General features: G+C 42.7%; 1 protein-coding gene across 2 annotated transcripts in view; it reads left to right on the forward strand.

Moving 5' to 3' along the window:
• The first annotated feature begins 12,270 nt into the window (after positions 1-12,270).
• Positions 12,271-21,669, forward strand: part of cyb5a (cytochrome b5 type A (microsomal)) — a 50,025-nt gene continuing 40,626 nt past the window's right edge. Inside the window, exon 1 of one of the 2 annotated variants that reach the window (XM_068032325.1) lies at positions 12,271-12,471. In XM_068032325.1, coding sequence (XP_067888426.1) covers positions 12,346-12,471 — 126 coding nt within the window. In that variant the 5' untranslated portion in view covers positions 12,271-12,345. The remainder of the gene's footprint in view (positions 12,472-21,669) is intronic. The other variant, XM_068032324.1, reaches the window with a different exon arrangement.

Below are 21,669 nucleotides of genomic sequence, written 5' to 3' on the forward strand. Positions count from 1 at the left end.
CCTAAAATGTGCCACTATTGTTCAACCTCCAGTTAAATGTAGAGAGCAGATTAACTGGGTGGAATGTGGTCAAGTCACCCTGCTTACAGGTATGAAGTGCTGTTCTGAGAGCACAATCAAGTACCTTGTCCAAGGTGATGCAGAAGACATTTTGAACTGCATTACATCTGTGTAAAACCAGAGCTGGAAGTGAGAGGTATGGAAACTTGAGGTAAAAGAGAGAAAACATTCCATTCACCAGCAATGCATCCCTTTCCTCATCATAAAAAAGTAAAAAGGTGCTGCCAAGATTGTTTATTTTTCTTTAATAACATTCAAATTTGCAATAATATTACCAATGGAAATTGAGTTGTATGAATGTTAATTTAGGTTAAGTGGGCACATGAGGTACCGAGGGTTAAGGGAATACAAGACCTTTATTAGAGGCACAGCTATCTACAATGATTTTTCTTGTATGGTGGAATCATCGTAATATAATGTAAATAAAGTAGAAACAGTTTCAGTGCTAGCTTTCAAAAGGGAATTTGGCAAATACTTGATGAAGAAAATAATTGCAGGAATATGGGGAAGAGGCAAGGAGTGTGACTAACTGGATTGCTCTTCAAAAGAGCCGGCACAGACTTGCTGGCATGAATGGCATCCTCCGGTGTGGAACTTTGCTACAGTCCATGATTTGTCAATCTTCTCGCCAGGAGCATCCTACATTGTCATGACTGATAACAGCCAGAGATGCGTTCTTTCAGGAAGTCAAAGTGACTTAAAGCTGTATTTTTGATTCTCACAATAAAATTTCTGATTAAAGATATTGCTATGGATGTTCTCTCTGTTGTGTGATTGCCTTTAAGAGTGATGTCCCTTTAAGATCTTAGTATGCTAATGAGCTAAGTACCAGAATGCAGTCATGTGACTCCGAGCCAGCGTCTCTTTGCTACTGTAACACTAAAGGCAAGCCCTGTAAATAGTTAGCTCTGCACTGTATATATTTGTTAGCAGTTAATAAACCTGTTTGAGATCTTCAATCAACTGAACTCCACACATTTCACTTATGTTGTGTCAGACAGCATAAAAAGCTTCTCATTACATGGTGGCAGTAATTGTAGAACCAGAAACACAGGCTGTAAAAATAATGATAGCGATTGGAAATGAGGAATTACAGAGAATCAATACCTCAGGCATATCTGAAGAGGACCAGAAAGATCCCACAAAGATATGTAAAGTGCTGGAAGACCAACTCAGATTAAGAGTGAATTTCAGAATTCACCGCCTAGAATTGATGTGCTACAGGCAACGGCCACAGGAATCAATAGACCAGTTCGTCAGCAGAGGCCATAGTAAGGGCAACGAATGCGACTTTTAATAAGCTGAGCAATCAGACCGAATATTGGATTTGATTATTGTATCAACACCCATTGAAGCGATTCAGAAGGACCTCGGTGAAAATGAAAGTTCACAGCATTGATGCACTACTGGAAGATGGCAGGAAATACAAAGCCATTGAAGCTGGACAACAGCATCTGAAGCTCTAGGTACAACCAACAATATCAGCACCATAACAGAATCACAGAACTGTTACAGAGCGGAAGGAAGCCATTTGGCCTATCGTGTCCACACTGGATCTCTGAAAGAGCAACTCTCTCAGTTCCATTCCCCTGCCTTCTCCCCAGAACCTTGCACATTCTTTCTTTTCATATAACTGTCTAATTCCCTTTCGAATGCTTCAATTGAACCTGCCTCCACCACACTGTCAGGCAGTGCATTCCAGACCCTAACCACTTGCTGCATGAAAAAGTTTTTCCTCATGTCACTCTTGCTTCTTTTACCAAATACTTTAAATGTGTGCCCTCTCGTTCTCGATCCTTTCACGACTGGGAACAGTTTCTCTCGATCTACTCTGTCCATACCCCTCATTATTTTGAATACCTCTATCAAATCACCTCTCAGCCTTCTCTTCTCCAAGGAAAACAGCCCCAACTTCTCCAGTCTATCTTCATAACTGAAGTTCTTCATTCCTGGAACCATTCTCGTGTATCTTTTCTGCACTCTCTACAATGCCCTCACATCTTTCCTCAAGTGTGGCTCACAGAATTGGACACAATACTTCACCTAAGGCCGAGCTAGTGTCTTATACAAGTTCAACATAACCTCCTTGCTCTTGTACTCTATGCCCCTATTAATAAAGACCAGGCTGTATGCTTTATTAACTGCTCTCTCAACCTGTCCTGCCACCTTTAATGACTTATGCACATATACATTCAGTCCCTCTGCTCCTGCACCCCCTTTAGAATTGTACTCTTTATTCTATATTATCTCTCCATGTTCTTCCTACCAAAATTAATCACTTCACATTTCTCTGCATTGAATTTCATCTGCCACCTGTCTGCCCATTCCACCAACTTGTCTGTGTCCTTTTGAAGTTCTACACTGTCCTCCTCACAGTTCACAATGCTTACAAGTTTCATATCATCTGTAAATTTTGAAATTGTGCCCTGTACACCAAGGTCTAGGTCATTAATGTATATCAAGAAAAGCAAGGGTCCCAACACTGATCCCTGGGGAACTCCACTACAAACCTTCCTCCAGCCTGAAAAACATCCATTAACCACTACTCTTTGTTTCCTGTCACTCAGCCAATTTCATATCCATGTTGCTACTGTCCTTTTTATTCCATGAGCTACAAGTTTGCTCATAAGCCTGTTGTGTGGCATTATATCAAATGCCTGTTGAAAGTCTGTGTGCACCACATCAACAGCATTGTCCTCATCAACCCTCTCAGTTACTTCCTCAGAAAACTCCAGCAAGCTAGTTAAACATGATTTCCTCTTAAGAAATCCCTGCTGGTTTTCCATAATTAACTCACATTTGTCCATGTGACTATTGCCATTGTCCCGAATTATTTTTTCTAGAAGTTTCCCCACCACCGAAGGTAAACTGTCTGGCCTGTAGTTGCTGGGCTTATATTTACACCCTTTTATGAACAAGGGTGTAACATTTGCAATTTTCCAGTCCTCTGGCACCACCCCGAGTCTAAGGAAGACTGAAAAATTATGGCCAGTGCCTCTGTGATTTGCCCCCTCACTTCCCTCAGTATCCTTGGATGCATCTCATCCAGCCCTGGTCCTTTATCCACTTTTTGTTCTTTTGGGCCTCCTTATGTCGAGAGACAATGGATACGCGCCTGGAGGTGGTCAGTGGTTTGTGAAGCAGCGCCTGGAGTGGCTATAAAGGCCAATTCTGGAGTGACAGGCTCTTCCACAGGTGCTGCAGAGAAAATTGTTTGTCGGGGCTGTTGCACAGTTGGCTCTCCCCTTGCGCCTCTGTCTTTTTTCCTGCCAACTACTAAGTCTCTTCGACTCGCCACAATTTAGCCCTGTCTTTATGGCTGCCCGCCAGCTCTGGCGAATGCTGGCAACTGACTCCCACGACTTGTGATCAATGTCACACGATTTCATGTCGCGTTTGCAGACGTCTTTATAGCGGAGACATGGACGGCCGGTGGGTCTGATACCAGTGGCGAGCTCGCTGTACAATGTGTCTTTGGGGATCCTGCCATCTTCCATGCGGCTCACATGGCCAAGCCATCTCAAGCGCCGCTGACTCAGTAGTGTGTATAAGCTGGGGGTGTTGGCCGCTTCAAGGACTTCTGTGTTGGAGATATAGTCCTGCCACCTGATGCCAAGTATTCTCCGGAGGCAGCGAAGATGGAATGAATTGAGACGTCGCTCTTGGCTGGCATACGTTGTCCAGGCCTCGCTGCCATAGAGCAAGGTACTGAGGACACAGGCCTGATACACTCGGACTTTTGTGTTCCGTGTCAGTGCGCCATTTTCCCACACTCTCTTGGCCAGTCTGGACATAGCAGTGGAAGCCTTACCCATGCGCTTGTTGATTTCTGCATCTAGAGACAGGTTACTGGTGATAGTTGAGCCTAGGTAGGTGAACTCTTGAACCACTTCCAGAGCGTGGTCGCCAATATTGATGGATGGAGCATTTCTGACGTCCTGCCCCATGATGTTCGTTTTCTTGAGGCTGATGGTTAGGCCAAATTCATTGCAGGCAGCCGCAAGCCTGTCGATGAGACTCTGCAGGCACTCTTCAGTGTGAGATGTTAAAGCAGCATCGTCAGCAAAGAGGAGTTCTCTGATGAGGACTTTCCGTACTTTGGACTTTGCTCTTAGACGGGCAAGGTTGAACAACCTGCCCCCTGATCTTGTGTGGAGGAAAATTCCTTCTTCAGAGGATTTGAACGCATGTGAAAGCAGCAGGGAGAAGAAAATCCCAAAAAGTGTGGGTGCGAGAACACAGCCCTGTTTCACACCACTCAGGATAGGAAAGGGCTCTGATGAGGAGCCACCATGTTGAATTGTGCCTTTCATATTGTCATGGAATGAGGTGATGATACTTAGTAGCTTTGGTGGACATCCAATCTTTTCTAGTAGTCTGAAGAGACCACGTCTGCTGACGAGGTCAAAGGCTTTGGTGAGATCAATGAAAGCAATGTCGAGGGGCATCTGTTGTTCACGGCATTTCTCCTGTATCTGACGAAGGGAACAGACAGCCTATCTAACACTTCCTCTTTATTAATTTTAAACCTCTCTAGTACCCCCTTTTCCAACATTGCCTCATTTGCATCTCCTTCCTTGGTAAAGACAGATGCAAAGTATAAATTTAATACCTCATCTATGCAGACTGCTTCCATGTGTAAATACCCTTTCTGGTCCCTAACCGGCCCCACTCCTCCTTTTACTACCCTTCTACTATTTATATATACCTATAGAAGACTTTGGGATTTCCTTTCGTGCTAGCCACTAGTCTATTTTCATGCTCTCTCTTTGCTTCTCTTATTTGCTTTTTCACTTCCCTCTGGACCCTCTGTATTCAGCCTGGTTCTCAACAGTATTTTCCACCTGAAATCTGTCATAATCACACTTTTTTTCTTTATCTTAATCTGTGCCTCTTTTGTCATTCAGGGACCTCTGGATTTGTTTGCTCTACTTTTCCCCTTCAAGGGAACATATCCTGATTGTGCCCAAACTATCTCTTCTTTGAAGGTAGCCCATTGTTCATCTAATGGATTTCATGCCAGCTTTTGACTCCAATTTATTCGTCCCCCTGCTCCATTCTTACCTCATTTAAGTTTGCCTTTCCCCAATTAATTATTCTTACCCTGGATTACTCTTTGTCCTTTTCCATAGTCAGCCTAAACCTTATGATACAATGATCACTATCCCTTAAATGCTCTCCTCCTGATACTTGATCCACTTGGCCCACCTCATTCGCAAGAACCAGGTCTAGCAGTGCCTCCTTTCTCATTGGACTAGCAACATACTGTTGTAGAAAATTTTCTTGAACACACTCTAGGAACTCTTGCTCCTCACTGCCCTTTACACTACTATTATCCCAGTCTATGTTTGGATATTTAAAGTCTCCCATTAGAACCACCCTATAATTTTTGCACCTCTGTAATTTCCTTGCAAATTTGATCCTCCACGTCCTTCCCACTAGCTGGTGGCCTACAGACAACACCGAGCAATGTAACCGCACCTTTTTTGTTCCTAAGCCTTAGCCAAATTGATTCTGTGCTCAACCCCTCTGGGACATCCTTTTTCTTCAGCATTGCAATGCTCTCCTTAATCAATACTGCCAGCCCTCCCCCTTTTTCCCTTTCCTATCTTTCCTGAGCACCTTGTATCCAGGAATATTTAACACCCAGTCCTGCCCTTCTCTGAGCCAGGTCTCTGTTATAGCCACATCACATATACACATGGCAATCTGCACCCGTACCTCACCAGTCTTATTAACCACACTCCATGCTTTCACATACATGCTCATTAACCCTGATTCAGACTTTATTACTTTCTCCCTCACCCTGACCCCACCTAATAACGTACTATTGCCTACTCTTGTGCTATCTCCCCCAGTATACACCCAATTTGTCTAGTACCACAGAAAGAACAGCAAAGAGAGAGATTAAGGAGGGCTCTTTTCCCTCAACTCATGAAGCCTAAGTGCCAGCACCAGGCACAATAGGAAGGTGAGGATGCTCCGAATGATAACATCGAGGAATGGCCTTATCGAAGACGGGCACTGGCACATCATCGCATCCTCAGGATAAGGACAAATTACCTTCAAATGTCAGAGAGGCAATGCCAGAGACACTGAAGAATGTCACGTGAAATGGTCGCTGAAATTTGTAGGATCCTATGGCATGACCTGTAAAAAAAGTAAAGAAAGGCAAATGGTATGTTGGCCTCCATAGTGAGAGGATTCAAGTACAGGAGCAAGGATGTCTTACTGCAGTTATACAGGGCCTTGGTGAGACCGCACCTGGAATATTGTGTGCAGTTTTGGTCTCCTTATCTGAGGAAGGATGTTCTTGCTATAGCGGGGGTGCAGCGAAGGTTTACCAGACTGATTCCAGGGATGGCAGGATTGACATATGAGGAGAGATTGAGTCAGTTAGGGTTATATTCGCTGGAGTTCAGAAGAGTGAGGGGGTATCTCATAGAAACCTATAAAATTCTAACACGACTTGACAGGGTAGATGCAGGAAGGATGTTCCCAATGGTAGGGGAGTCCAGAACCAGACCAGAGAGTGGTGAGCCTGTGGATTTCGCTACCACAGAAAGCAGTTGAGGCCAAAACATTGTATGTTTTCAAGAAGGAGTTAGATATAGCTCTTGGGTCTAAAGGGATCAAAGGGTATGGGGAGAAAGTGGGAACAGGTTACTGAGTTGGATGATCAGCCATGATCATAATGAATGGCGGAGCAGGCTCGAAGGGCCGAATGGCCTACTCCTGCTCCTATTTTCTATGTCTATGTTTCTGTAGAAACATAGAAAATAGGAGCCGGAGTAGGCCATTCGGCCCCTCGGGACTGCTCCGCCATTCAAAAAATATCATGGCTGATCGTCTAATTCAGTACCCTGTTCCTGCTTTCTCCCCATATCCCTTGATCCCTTTGGCATTAAGAAATGTATCTATCTCCTTCTTGAATATATTTAATGACTTGGCCTCCACTGCCTTCTGCAGTAGAGAATTCCACAGGTCCACCACCCTCTGAGTAAAGAAATTTCTCCTCATCTCGGTTCTAAATGGCATATCCTGTATCCTGAGTCTGTGACCCCTGGTTCTGGACTCCCCAGCAATCGGGAACATAGAGTCATAGAGAGATACAGCACTGAAACAGGCCCTTCGGCCCACCGAGTCTGTGCCGACCACCACCCATTTATACCAATCCGACATTTAATCCCATATTCCCTTCCACATCCCCACCTTCCCTCAATTCTCCTACCACCTACCTACACTAGGGGCAATTTACAATAACAAATTTATCTATCAACCTGCAAGTCTTTAGCTGTGGGAGGAAACCAGAGCACCCGGCGGAAACACACGCGGTCACAAGGAGAACTTGCAAACTCCGCACAGGCCGCACATCCTCCCTTCATCTAGCCTGTCTAGTCCTCTTAGAATTTTATAGGTTTCTATGAGATCCCTTCTCATTCTTCTAAACTCTAGTGAATATAGGCCTAGTCGACCAATCTCTCCTGATACGTCAATCCTGCCATCCCAGGAATCAGCCTAGTAAATCTTCTTTGCACTCCCTCCAAAAGAACATCCTTCCTCAGGTGAGGAGACCAAAACTGTACACAATACTCCAGATGTGGTATCACCAAGGCCCTGTATAACTGCCCTGTAAGACATCCTTGCTCCTGTACTCAAATCCTTTTGCAATGAAGGCCAACATACCATCCGCCTTCCTAAGTGCTTGCTGCACCTCGATGCTTGCTTTCAGTGACTGGTGTACAAGGACACCCAGGTCTCGTTGCACCTCCTCCTTTCCCAATCCTTCAGAGCCATTCAGTGTCTTTAGGATCAGTCTTTATTAATCTTAAATTGAGAGTGATCATCTGAGAAATAAGCTTGATCTGGGATAGCCCCAGAAAGAGGCTAAGATTATAATCCACAACATTGTTTCTGTATCAAAGATTTGTAGGGTCAAACCCCACTCAAGAAACTAAACATACAATCTCGGCTGATACCTCAGGATACCTGAGGCAGTGCTGTTTGTAGCATCTTGCACTGTGTAAACTATTTGCTGTGTTTACCCACATAACAATGGTAGCTGCATTTTTAAAAAAGTAATTTATCAAATATGAAGCTGATATGTCCTTACAGATGTACTGTATAATACAAGTTTGTTCTTTTTATATGCAAGCTGAACCTATATTTGCACCTATTGCCATCAAGAGGTAGAGGATGCAGCAAAGAGAGGTCTGAGGAGGCCCGTTGTAGTAAAATTTGGAGTCATTCTTGCTGTCCTGAATGACCTTAGTATAATAGGATTTGGCCGTTGAAAGGGTGTGACTAAACAGTTTTTTTGTGGTCAAGTCACAGCCAATGATGGAGTCATTATGTAACTAGTTGTTACATAGACTCAAATCTGCAATCATGAGCAGACTTAAGTTCACAAAGCCGGCTGTATACTGGAGAAGCACTGAAAGTGGTTGACTACCTAGTATCTGGAGGGAACACAGGCATCGCAAATGGAGGCAAGGCAACTGTGATAAAAAGATCCATATTAGTGTGAACGGTAGATCAGAAAGGTGTCAGAGGGAATTGAGGATAGCCTTTTCTACATATGAAACACAGTGATGATGGAATTTGGAGCCAATGTGATTGAGGGAGGAAATGAACAGTTAATAAAGTTAACAGAACACTGAGCCATATTGCTAAATTCGTCGTGTACAAATCTGAGGTTGGTATGCTGAAACTGCAATGATCACCAAGATATAAAGTAAAATATAGTGCAGAGAAGAACTAGAAATCTGTTGCCCAGTGTCAGAGGTCTGAGTAATGAGGAAAGGCTAAGTGAGCTCTCAAGACTCTTCAATTTTTTTATTCTTTCATGGGATGTGGGTGTCACTGGCAAAGCCAGCATTTGTTGCCCATCCCAAATTGCCCCTGGGAAGGTGATGGTGAGCTGCCTTCTTGAACCACTGCAGTCCGTCTGGTGCGGGTACACCCATAGTGTTGTTAGGAAATTGAAAGGAGGCAAATTAGAAGAGACCTGATAGAGATATTTAAAATATTAAACAGAATAGAAAAGGTAAATACAAAGTTCTGTTTTAAGTTAAATCACAACTGCAGAGCAAGGGGACATAGGTATATAAAAACAAGAAATGCTGGAAATACCCAGCAGGTCTGGCAGCATCTGTGGAGAGAGAAGTGGATTTAACATTTCAAGTCTTCACCTTTCTTCAGAACTGACCTGAAATGTTAACTATGCTTCTGTCTCCACAGATGCTGCCAGACCTGCTGGGTATTTCCAGCATTTCTTGTTTTTATTTCAGATTTCCAGCATCCGCAGTATTTTGCTTTTATTTTAGGGACATAGGTATAAACTGGTAAGAGACAAGCTTGACATTATGGGAAATCTGTAAGCTGATTGGTTGGGTAAGTAACAGCTGTTAGTGCCTGTAAATAGCTTTAGAAAAAATAAGGGGAAAGTTCTTTTTTAAAGAAAAACCTCAAAACCTACCATATAAGTGATAAGGTTAGTATTACTAAAGTGTGTTTTTTTAAATTAGTGTAATTTGTTAAGGAGTTTAGATTGTAGTGAGTAGTGTTTGGAGTGGACCAAGGCCCCTAGCATAATTAGTATTTTTTAATTAAAGGGAGTAACTAAGTAATCTAAAGTTAAGTCATGGCAGGAGAGCTCGCACCCGTGATATGCTCCTCCTGCACTATGTGGGAAATCAGGGACGCTTCCAGTCCCTGATTACGGAGCTGGAGCTGCGGGTGGATTTACTGTGGAGCATCCATGTGCTGAAATCGTTGTGGATAGCACATTTAGCGAGGTGGTCACACCACAGGCAAATGCTGCAAAGGCAGTAAGGGTGACCACCAGGCAAAGTAGAGGAAGGCAGGTAGTGCAGGAGTACCCATCGCCCTCTCTAACAGATATACTGCTTTGGATACTGTTGGGGAAAGCAGCAAGAGTCAAGTTCATGGCACTATGGTTGGCTCTGTGGCACAGGAGGGGAGGCAGAAGAGTGGCAGGGCTATAGTGATGGAAGATTCAATTGTAAGGGGAACAGACAGGCGTTTCTGCGACCGCAAAAGAGACTCCAGGATGGTATGTTGCCTGCCTGGTGCTCGAGTCAAGGATGTCTCTGAGTGGCTGCAGGGCATTCTGAGGGGGGAGGGCGAGCAGCCAGTTGTCGTGGTACATATCGGTACCAACGACACAGGTAAAAAAAGGGATGAGGTCCTAAAAGATGAATATAGAAAATTAGGATGAAAATTAAGAAGTAGGACCTCAAAGGTAGTAATCTCAGGATTACTACCAGTGCCATGTGCTAGTGAGAGCAGAAATAGCAGGATATATCAGATGAATACGTGGCCAGAGAAATGGTGTAGGTGGGAGGGATTCATATTCCTGGGACATTGGGACCGGTTCTGGGGAAGGTGGGACCTGTACAAGTTGGACAGGTTGCGTCTGGGTAGGACTGGGACCAACTTGCTTGGGTGGGGAGGGTGGGGGGGAGGTGGTGGTGTGGTGGTGTTTGCTTGTGCTGTTGGGGAGGGTTTAAACTGGAATGGCAAGGGGATGGGAATCTGAGCAGGGAAACAGAGGAGAGCGGCAAATTTTAATATTAGGAACATTGCCATACACACCCCTATTGAAGTCATAGAAGTTTATGGCACAGGAGGCCATTCGGCCCATTATACTTATGCCAACTGAGAGCTATCCAGCCTAATCCCATTTTTCAGCTCTTGATCCCTAGCCTTGGAGGTTATGGCACTTCATTTACCTTTCCAAGTACTTTTTAAATGTGTTGAGGGTTTCTGCTTCTACCACTTTTTCAGGGCAGTGAATTTCAGACCCCCACCACCCTCTGAGTGAAAACATTTCTCTTCAACTCTCCTGTAATCCTCCAGTGAGTTGTAGGGCTGGAGGACATTATAGAGATAGAGAGCGGTGAGGCCATGGAGGGATTTGAAAACAAGGATGAGAATTTTAAAATTGAGGCATTGCTGAACCAGGAGCCAGTGTAGGTCAGCGAGCACCAGGGTGATGGATGAATGGGACTTCATGCGAGCAAGAACATGAGCAGCAGAGTTTTTGATGGCCTCAAGTTTAAAATGGGTGTCATGTGTGGCTGGCCAGGAGTGTGTTGGAGTAGTCAATTCTAGAAGTTACAATAGCATGGATTAAGGTTCCAGCAGCAAATGAGCTGAGACAGAGGGGGTTGGGGGAGTCAGGCAACGTTACCAACGTGGAAATAGATGTCCCTAGGTATGGCGCAGATGTGTGGTCAGAAGCTCATCCCGAGGCCAAAAATAATACCAAAGTTGCAAATAGTCAGGTTCAGCCTCAGATAGTTGCTAAGGAGAGGGATACAGTCAGTGGCTAGGGACCAGAGTCAATGACAATGTCTTTGGTCTTCTCAATATTTAATTAGAGGAAATTTCTGCTCATCCAGTACTGGTTGCCAGACAAGCAGCTTGATAACTTGGAGACAGTGGAGGAGTCAAGTGAGGTGGTGGTGAGATAGAGCTGGGCGTCATTAGCTTACATGTGAAAACTGATGCTGTGTTTTCAAATGATGTCGCCAAGGGGCAACATGTAGATGAGAAACAGGAATGGGCTAAGGGGGCCAAGGATAGATCGGTGGGGTCACTAGAGGTAATAGTGCGGGAACAGAAAGAGAAGCCATTGCAGGTGATTCTCTGGCTATGATTAGATGGATATGAATGGAAGCAGTTGAGAGCAGTCCCATCCAGCTGGACGAGGTGGAGAGACATTTGAGAAGGATGGTGTGGTCAACTGTGTAAAGACAGATGAGGAGGGATAGTTTACCTTTATCACAGTAACATAGGATGCTATTTGTGACTTTGATAAGAGGTATTTTGGTAATGTGGCAGGGGCAGAAATGATTGGAGGAATTTAAACAGGAATTTGACCTTTATTAGAAGTCAACACATTGTTGGAAGACAGGCTTTACACATTCCATATTTTGGAAATTAACACGCAAAGTTACTTTCTACTAAATGCTGTTATATGTTTGGATTGCATACAAACAATTGGAAGGTGGATTAAGATACACCGCACTCTCAAACTCCGCCTTCTAAAACCAACTCATTGACAACTTTCAACAGACCGTCCTCGAGCCGAGTTTCGAACTGCCAGTATTGTGTCGTCATCTGAATGGCATAGCGACCAACCAATGGAACTCTGAGACAGGGATTGAACCTGTGAACTGCGAATGAGAATGAGGAGAGTGTGTGAGCCGGTTCAGTTGTTGTTTCGGTGTGGTTGACTTAAGTTAAAGTTGTCTCAACATGGCTGAGAACAAGGAAGAAGTGAAGTATTACCGGCTGGAAGAGTTAAAGCAACACAATAGCGGGAGCAGCGCCTGGATCAACATTCACAACAAAATATACGACGTGACCAAGTTTCTGGAGGAGGTAGTTTAAATGAAATGCCCTGATTCCATTTAAATGAATGTTGTGCAACTCTGATACTGCCCCAGCACTAGTTAGTCAAACCGCCTGTTGCTACAAGCAGTGGGACTAAGGTTCAATAATGTAAGCTTTCTCAATCGTCAACTTTGCCGTTAACAAGAGAACCGTAGTGTAGTATTTGCCACCGTATTGTTCCCTATGAATTTTAGAAACTACTTTTGATTATCACGTTAACTGACACTTATCAGTAGCACGGCAGCGTTTGTGAACTCTGTGGACTTGGGTCTCGATATGAATTGTGCTTCAACATTGCTGAGTCGCACAGCACAGTTCCCTGTTGTGGCAAGTTCCGCAGACTTAGTGTCTTATGTACTCCCTCTATAAACAGACTTTTTAACGTATGCTTTTGTAAAATTTGAAGTTGAGATTTCACCTCTAATTTATAGGAAAAGGTTTTGAGATCTGATGGCCTCGGGGAGAAAGTTAAGTGAACCTGTTCATTCGGGGTGTGGGTTTTTCCTGACATCTTGCGCGAGGTTTGTTACTTGCATTTGAGTTTCTGAGAGATTGTGCTTACTTTGGGATGCAATTTCCAGCAGAGGGTTTCTGCCTTTAGGATGTTGTGGAAAACAGTCTGAAGATAACATGTCCCAAATCCTTATTGATAAGAAAACTCTGTACCTTATATTTCCTTACCCTTACCAGAGGATATCTCTCTTCCCATCACCCGTCCCGTCCCGTCCCGTCCCGTCCCGTTCCGTTTTCCATTCCCAGCCTTCTCCCTTTTCCCCCTTCCCCCATCCCCTGGCAGACTTTTTGACAAATGGCATTGCTTGAGATTTAACAGTTGAAGGGAGTGAAGCCGAGCAAGCTGCACATCTCGCATGCCCCGATATGTTACGTTTAGACATTTTTATGATGGACAGCACTAAGTGTTACTCGTAATGTACCAGAATTTTTGTAAGTTTTGCCTGTTCCAATGAAACGTTATATTTTAGGATTGTGAGAGTAACTGGATTTTTTTTTTGTGAAGTACACCAAGCATGAACTTGAGTAATTCTCCTATGTTCGAGTGGTTGTTTACAGCATGTTACGTGCATGACCAATAAAACTTTAAACAGTGCTAACTTCCAAGTGGAATTTTTGTAATGGTTTGTAGACGATTACAGCAGCTGTCTTTATTTGCTGATACTGAGCACTGCAACTGTTCATATAAACACACAGCAACTTGCGGAAGGGCTATACCAATATTCAGGTTTGGAGGGAATTCTGAATTTAAAATACATTACCAAAATGTTTGCATGCATTAAAGCAGAATATTAAACTAAAGTTAGAAATTCTTGGCCTTTGCAATAGAAAAACAACCTCTTGACAAATAATTGTAAAGAGCTGTCCCCACCACCCCATATTGCATGCAGATACTCCTATCAAACTTCAGTGTGCTTTTCACAGCATCTCAGAACTTTTACAGTGCAGAAGCCCATCATGTCTGCACCAGCTCTCCGAAAGAGCAATTCACTCAGTTCCATTTCCCTGCCTTCTCGCTGTAACCTTGCACATTCTTCCTTTTCATATAACTGTCTAATTCCCTTTTTGAATGCTTCAATTGAATCTGCTTCCACCACACTCTCAGGCAGGACATTCCAGACCCTAACCACACACTGCATGGAAAAAGTTTTTCCTCATGTCACTTTTTCTTCTCTTACCAAATACTTTAAATCGGTGCCCTTTCGTTCTCGATCCTTTCACGAGTGGGCACAGTTTTTCTCTATCTACTCTGTCCAGACCCCTTTATGATTTTGAATATCTCCATCAAATCACCTCCCAGCCTTCTCCTCCAAGGAAAACAGTCCCAACTTCTCCAGTCTATCGTCATAACTGAAGTTCTTCATTCCTGGAACCATTCTCATGAATCTTTTCTGTACTGTCTCCAATGCCCTCACGTCTTTCCTAAAGTGCGGCACCCAAAACTGGATGCAGTGCTCCTGCTAAGGCCGAGCTAGTGTTTTATACAAGTTCAACATAACCTTCTTGCTCTTGTACTCGATGCCCCTGTTAATAAAGCCCAGGATACTGTATGCTTTATTAACCACGCTCTCAACCTCTCCTGCCACCTTCAATGACTCATGCACATATACACCCAGGTCCCTCTGCTCCTGCACCCCCTTTAGAATTGTACCCTTTATTTTATATTATGTCTCCATGTTCTACCTACCAAAAAGAATCACTTCACATTTCTCTGCTTTGAATTTCATCTGCCACCTTCTGCCCATTCCACCAACTTGCCTATGTCCTGTTGGAGTTCCATACAATCCTCTTCACAGTTCACAATGCTGCCAAGTTTCGTATCATCTGCAAACTTTGAAATTGTGCCCTGTACACCGAGGCTTAGATCATTAATATATTTCAGCAATGAAAGATTCCTTTGTAGCATAGTGACTTGCACAAGGTTCACTGCTGACAGTAAAAAAGTTTAGTGCCCTTCCCTGCTCTCCCACCCCCCCCCCCCCCCCCCCCCCAAAATCTTTGGGAAAAAATATCAATGCCAGCAGATGATGCCTTTGCTCCAAACTAATATATGTAATCTAAGTCTCCTTCCTCCTGTATTCCCTTAAAAAGAGTCTGTGACTTGTGTGTGATGGGAGCTATGAGGAAAAGGACCACCCTCCCCCAGGCTTAGCAAGGGGCAGCAAGTTATTCTCAGCTTTTCTTGACAGAGGTACAGCTAATGAACCCCTTCAGCTCTCCCCATTGTTCATGGCCTTTTTTCTTTGCGGACATGTGAAAAGGATTTTTCAATTCTTAAAATATTTTAATTCATTTATGGAATCTGGGTATCACTGATAAGATCATCATTGTTGCCTATCCCTACAGATATGATATCCAAATTCTGGCTGTCTGAAAACTGGAATTGCCCGAAAACTGGACACTTGAAAATTTCAAATGCAACAACAGTTTAGTGTCAATTGATCATAATTACTTGGATGAAACTTGAAAAGACTGAAGAAAGATTTTTTAATAGTATCCTCCTTAAAAAAATAGTGTTAAGACAATTCTTCTCAAGTTTAATTATCCCTTTCAGTCAATTTCTACACGACTTCTTTTAAAATTGTGAAATGTCGGCGACCAGTGACTTTCCCCGCCCCCCCACCCCACCCTTGATCACTGTCCCAGGGCCGGGCTGCATTCTGCTGGGGACAGCAGTCGGTGAGTAATAAGCCAAAGCCCATGGTTATCCTTGGGCTCTGGTTGACCCAAAGGGTGGTCGCCAGCTCCATGTGTCTGCAGTCCGGGAAAAGCCGAAATCTGGCCTTGTCTCGGTCCTGAGAATGCCGTATTATGGATATCAGACCTGTAGTTGCCCTTGAGATGGTGGTGGAGAGTCACTTTCTTGAACGACTGCAGTCTGTGTGGTTTGATATAACTGACTGGCCTGCTAGGCTAATTCAGAAAACAACAAATGTAATAAATTTGAAGTCCCTTTGGACTGTATGTTCAATACTTCAAAGTTGACTCCATATTGGTAACCGTTATGTTTTTATTTAAGCATAAGTGAGACCGAATACATTGCATATTTGAGCTGCTGTTTACAAAGTGCAATTGAGCATTATATTAGCTGTTATTTTCCTTTGGGTAGAAGGCATGCCCCAATCCCCATTTCTTCTACTCTCATACATGTCTACACCTGCCTGTTGTCTTTCCTGGCCCTTTGCATTGGGAAACCCACTATGATATAACCCAAAAACTGGAACTGTGGAAGAAAAATGTTCAATTATAGACATAACAAGTTTTATGTTCAGATACAGGCCTTGGGCCTCCTTTAACTGTGTTTTTTTGCTTTGGCACAAGTGTACTTGTTTTTTTGTTTCCATGGTTTGATTATGCAACCCAGGACCTTGAGGACAATAACTGTTCTAATTGTAATTAAAATTTATATTTTAACATACTTCTCCCTAGTTCTAACATAAGTCTAAAGTAATAAAACTGTAGCCTAGCAACCTTAATGACCTGCAAGCTAGCAAAGCTTAATGCTGAAAAATAATGAAAGGGAATTTATATTTGATTATATTTCAAAAAATTACAAAGGTTTGTGTGCTCCCACAAACGTAGAAAAAGAGAGGCTACAGACAGTTCCAGGTCTCAATCTATTCTTTTTCCCTTTCTTCTAAATCTAGCAATTAGTTTTTGTAATAACAAGGCTATGTGCGATACTGCACCTGCCAGAAGTTGGTAGACGATCGAATGCAGTGTTGTTTTTGCTGAACAGTAGGTTTTGCAAAAAAATTGTGGTCATTTAACTCTTGTAATGCCTGAGTTCACAAAATGTTCTCATAAACCCACACTCTTACATTGAGTTTCCTACTTTGCTTTGGGTCTAGAGTCACGGATAGATCAGACCAGGTAAAGTCAGCAGTTTTCCTGCCCTAAAGGACAATAGTGAACCAGTTGGATTTTTAATGACAACCGATAGTTTCATGGTTCCCCCATTATTATTAGCTTTTTTTCATCCCAGATTTATTTTAATTAATTCAAATTCACAAGCTACCATGTTGGGATTTGAATTTGCGTCTCCAGATTATTAATCCAGGCCTTTGGATTAGTAATCCAATAACAGAACCACTATGTTACTGTACCTTCACTGTTATCCTGAATGTATTAGGGCAAAGGGAGTGGCAGATAGCCTAGTGGAAGTTTACACCATTCGGCGATTCTTGTTAAGTTTGTGTGCGTAGGGGGAATTTAGAATTACATTTTTTTTTTCAGATATGGCAAGTCTTAACGTTCTTTCAAGACCATTGAAGCAACTAGTGTTTTATGTGACTAATTTTTCTTTTTGGGAAAATGCCTATTTGATTTTATGCACCAGAGATCAGATAAAAAAAACTGACAACTGTCTTGCATTCATAAATATGACTTCATTGCATATGATGTTTGCTGTAGATTAGATAAACCACATAATCTGTTTAACAGTCAATTTTTAGAAGGTTCTCAAACTGGCATGTGATTGATCAGCTGCCCTTGTATCTGAAAATGGTTTGTAGGTCCTACAAGATACATATAGGCTTTATACAGTACCCAAGGTATTATGTTTTTTATCCATTGTGAATCCTTTTGAATGTACAGTACACTAGAAATCTGTGCATTGGGGGTAATATAAGACCGCAAAAGTAAACTTGTTATTTGGATACTGGCTATTTTCTACCGATCGATTTTCAAACATGTTGGAAAGTATTCTGTAGACAACTTGATCTGTATTTTGCGTAGACTTCAGTTACTGAAGAAATCCAGTTCCACAATTTTTTTTTTGCATTCATTGATATGGAAAGTGGTGGATGGTTTAATTTTTATAAAGTATTCCAATCCTGAATGTTTTAGGACAACTTTATATCAAATTGCTGAGTTCTTAAACCATTACCACCCAAATTTTTTTTTAAGGAAAACAAAACTGTAACTGCTGAAACAATTCTCAAAGATTGTCTACATCTTTTATGGGAGAATGAAAAGAAGAGAATTTCTTTTGCACTTTAGCGATTTCATATTTGGCTTCTTGTGCATCGCTCACTTCCTTCGCCTCACCATTGGTGACTCTTCAGCTGTCTAGGCCGTAAGCTCTGAAATTCTCTTCATTAATCGTTTTGCTTCTCCATCTCTCTGTCCTCGTACTCTGACCGAGCCTTTAGTCACCTGCCCTAATAGCTCCTTCTTTGGCTTGGTGTCAATCTTTATCTGATTACACACCTGTGAAGTGCCTTGGGATCTTTTTACTATGTTAACAACACTATATACATGCAGCTGGTTGCTGTTATTGACTGACCAATCCATTGTGTGTTTAAAAGCACTGCAGTATATCAACTTGCATAAATGTGAGCAATGTGTGTAGGAACATAAGAACAGGAGTAGGCCATTCATCGAGCCTGCTCCGCCATTCAATATGATAATGGCTGATTCTCCACTTCAATGCCTGTTTCCCACACTATCCCAATATCCCTTTGTCATTGTTATTTAGAAATCTGTCAATCTCTACTTTATACATACTCCATAACTGAGCTTCCACAGCCCTCTGGAGTAGAGAATTCCAAAGATTCGCAACCCTCTGAGTAAAGCAATTTCTCCTCATCTGTGTCCTAAGTGGCTTCCCCCTTATTTTGAAATTGTGTCTCCTAGTTCTAGACACCCCAACCAGGGAAAACATCTTAGCTGCATCTACCCTGTCTATCCCTTTAAGTATTTTGTAGGTTTCAATGAGATCACCTCTCATTCTTCGAAACTCTAGAGAATACAGGCCCAGTTTCCCCAATCTCTCTCGCTAGGACAGTCCCACCATCCCAAAAACAAGTCTGGTGAACCTTTGTTGCACTCCCTCTATGGCAATAATATCCTTCCTAAGGTAAAGGGACCAAAACTGCACACACTACTCCAGGTGCAGTCTAACCAATGTTCTACACAATTGAAGCAAGGCTTCACTACTCCTGTACTCAAATCCTGTTAATCCATGCCAGTATATTACCTCCTATCCCATGTTCTTTAATTTTGCTAACCAACCTCCTGTAGGGGACTTTATCAAAGCCTTCTGAAAATCCAAGTATACTACGTCCACTGACCTGCCTTTATCAATGCTGTTAGTAACATCCTCAAAAAAACTCGAACAGGTTTGTCAAACGTGATTTCCCATTCATAAATCCATGTTGACTATGACCAATCAGATCATTATTATCCAAGTGTCCATTTATCACATTCTTTGGAATAGATTCTAACATTTTCCCAACTACTAATGTCAGGCTAACAGGTCTGTAGTTCTCCATTTTCTCTCTTCCTCCCTTCTTAAATAGTGGGCTGATATTTGCTACTTTCCAATCTGCAGGAACCAGAATCTATAGAATTTTAGAAGATGATCACCAATGCATCCACTATCTCCATAGCTACCTCTTTCAACACTCTGGGATGTAGAACATCAGGTTGCGGGGACTTATCAACCTTCAGCCCCATTAATTTCTCCACTACAACCTTCTTACTAATAATTTCCTTCAATTCCTCACTCTCCATAGTCCCTTGGATCTCTAATTCTGGGAGATTTCTTGTATCTTACTCAGTGAAGACAAACACAAAGTAATCATTTAGCTTGTCTGCCATTTCTCTATTGCCCATTATAAATTCTGCTGACTGTCTGTAATGGACCCACATTTGTCTTAACTAAACGTTCCTTTTTACATACCAAGAGAAGCTTTTATAATCCATTTTTATGTTTTTTTGCTAGTTTGCATTCATATTCTATTCTCCCTTTATCAGTTTCTTCGTCCTCCTTTGCTGTATTTTAAAATCCTCCCAATCTTCAGTTTAATTACTATTTCTGGCTACTTTATAGGCCTTTTCTTTTAATCTTATACAATCCTTAAAATCATGAAGGGAATAGATAAGTTACAAGTAGAGAGGATGTTTCCACTGGCAGGTGAAGCTAGGACAAGAGGGCATAGCCTCAAGATTAGAGGGAGCAGATTTAGGACTGAATTAAGAAGGAACTTCTTCACCCAGAGGGTTGTTAATCTATGGAATTCCTTGCCCAGTGAAGTAGTTGACACTTCTTCAGTAAACGTTTTTAAAGCTAAGGTAGATATCTTTTTGAAAAATAAAGGAATTAAGGGATACGGTGGGAGCACGGGTAAGTGGATCTGAGTCCCCGAAAAGATCAGCCATGATCTTATTGAATGGCGGAGCAGGCTCGAGGGGCCGGGCGGCCTACTCCTGCTCCTAGTTCTTATGATCTTATGATCTTAACTTCCTTTGTTAGCCACGGTTGACTGCCTTTACTTTTGGGGTTTTTGTGCCTTGAAGGAATGTATAGTTGCTGTAAACTTAGTACATAGTCTTCAAAGAATTATTACAGTCATACCTTTTTTAATGTAATTTCCCAATCCACCCCGGCCAATATTCCCCTCATACCTTCAAAATTTCCTTAATTCAAATTTAATGCCCTGGCGTCAGATTGAACTACCTCACTTTCAAACATAGAATTTTACATTATCATAGTATGGTTACTCATCCCTAAAGATTCTTTTACAACAAGGTTATTAATTAGCCCTTTCTCATTACATAATATTAGATCTAAAATAGCCTGTTCTCCAGTCGGTTCCTCAACATACTGCTCTAGAAAACCATCCCTAACACAGTCCAGAAACTCATCCTCCACAGCCTTAGACGGGTAAACCTAATGAGCACTATGTGCAGATTCCAGTCACCCATGATAACTGTATTGCCAATGCTACGTAGAGTCATAGTTATACAGCACAGAAACAGGCCCTTCGGCCCATCATGTTCGTGTCGGCCATCAAGCACCTAACTATTCTAGTCCCATTTTCCAGCACTTGGCCTGTAGCCTTGTATGCTATGGTGTTTCAAGTGCTCACCTAAATACTAAAATGTTGAGGGTTCCTGCCTCTACCACCCCTTCAGGCAGTGTGTTCCAGATTCCAACCACCCTTTGGGTAAAAAGATTTTCCTCAAATCCTCTCTAAACCTTACCTTAAATCTATGCCCCGGCAACATCCTGGTGAATCTCCTCTGCACTCTTTCCAGTGTAATCACATCCTTCCTCTAGTTGTGGTGCCCAGAACTGTACACAGTACTCCAGCTGTGGCCTAACTAGCGTTTTATACAGCTTCATCATAACCTCCCTGCTCTTGTATTCTGTGCCTTGGCTGATAAAGGCAAGTGTCCCATATGCCTTCCTAACCACTTTATCTACCTGTGCTGCTGCCTTCAGTGATCTATGGACAAGTACACCAAGATCCTTCTGACCTTCTGTACTTCCTAGGGTCCTACCATTCATTGTCTATTCCTTTGCCTTGTTAGTCCTCCCAAAATGCATCACCTCACACTTTTCAGGATTAAATTCCATTTGCCACTGCTCTGCCCATCTTACCAGCCCATCTATATCGTCCTGTAATCTAAGGCTTTCCTCCTCACTATTTACGACGCCACCAATTTTCATGTCATCTGCAAACTTGCTTATCATACCTCCTACATTCACATCTAAATCACTAATGTACGCTACAAACAGCAAGGGTCCCAGCACCGATCCCTGCGGTACACCACTGGTCACAGGCTTCCACTCGCAAAGACAACCCTCGACCATCACCATCTGCCTCCTGCCGCTAAGCCAATTTTGGATCCACTTTGCCAAATTGCCCTGGATCCCATGGGCTC

Source organism: Heterodontus francisci, chromosome 5 (genome assembly GCF_036365525.1).
Source record: "Heterodontus francisci isolate sHetFra1 chromosome 5, sHetFra1.hap1, whole genome shotgun sequence".
NCBI classification, from domain to species: domain Eukaryota; kingdom Metazoa; phylum Chordata; class Chondrichthyes; order Heterodontiformes; family Heterodontidae; genus Heterodontus; species Heterodontus francisci.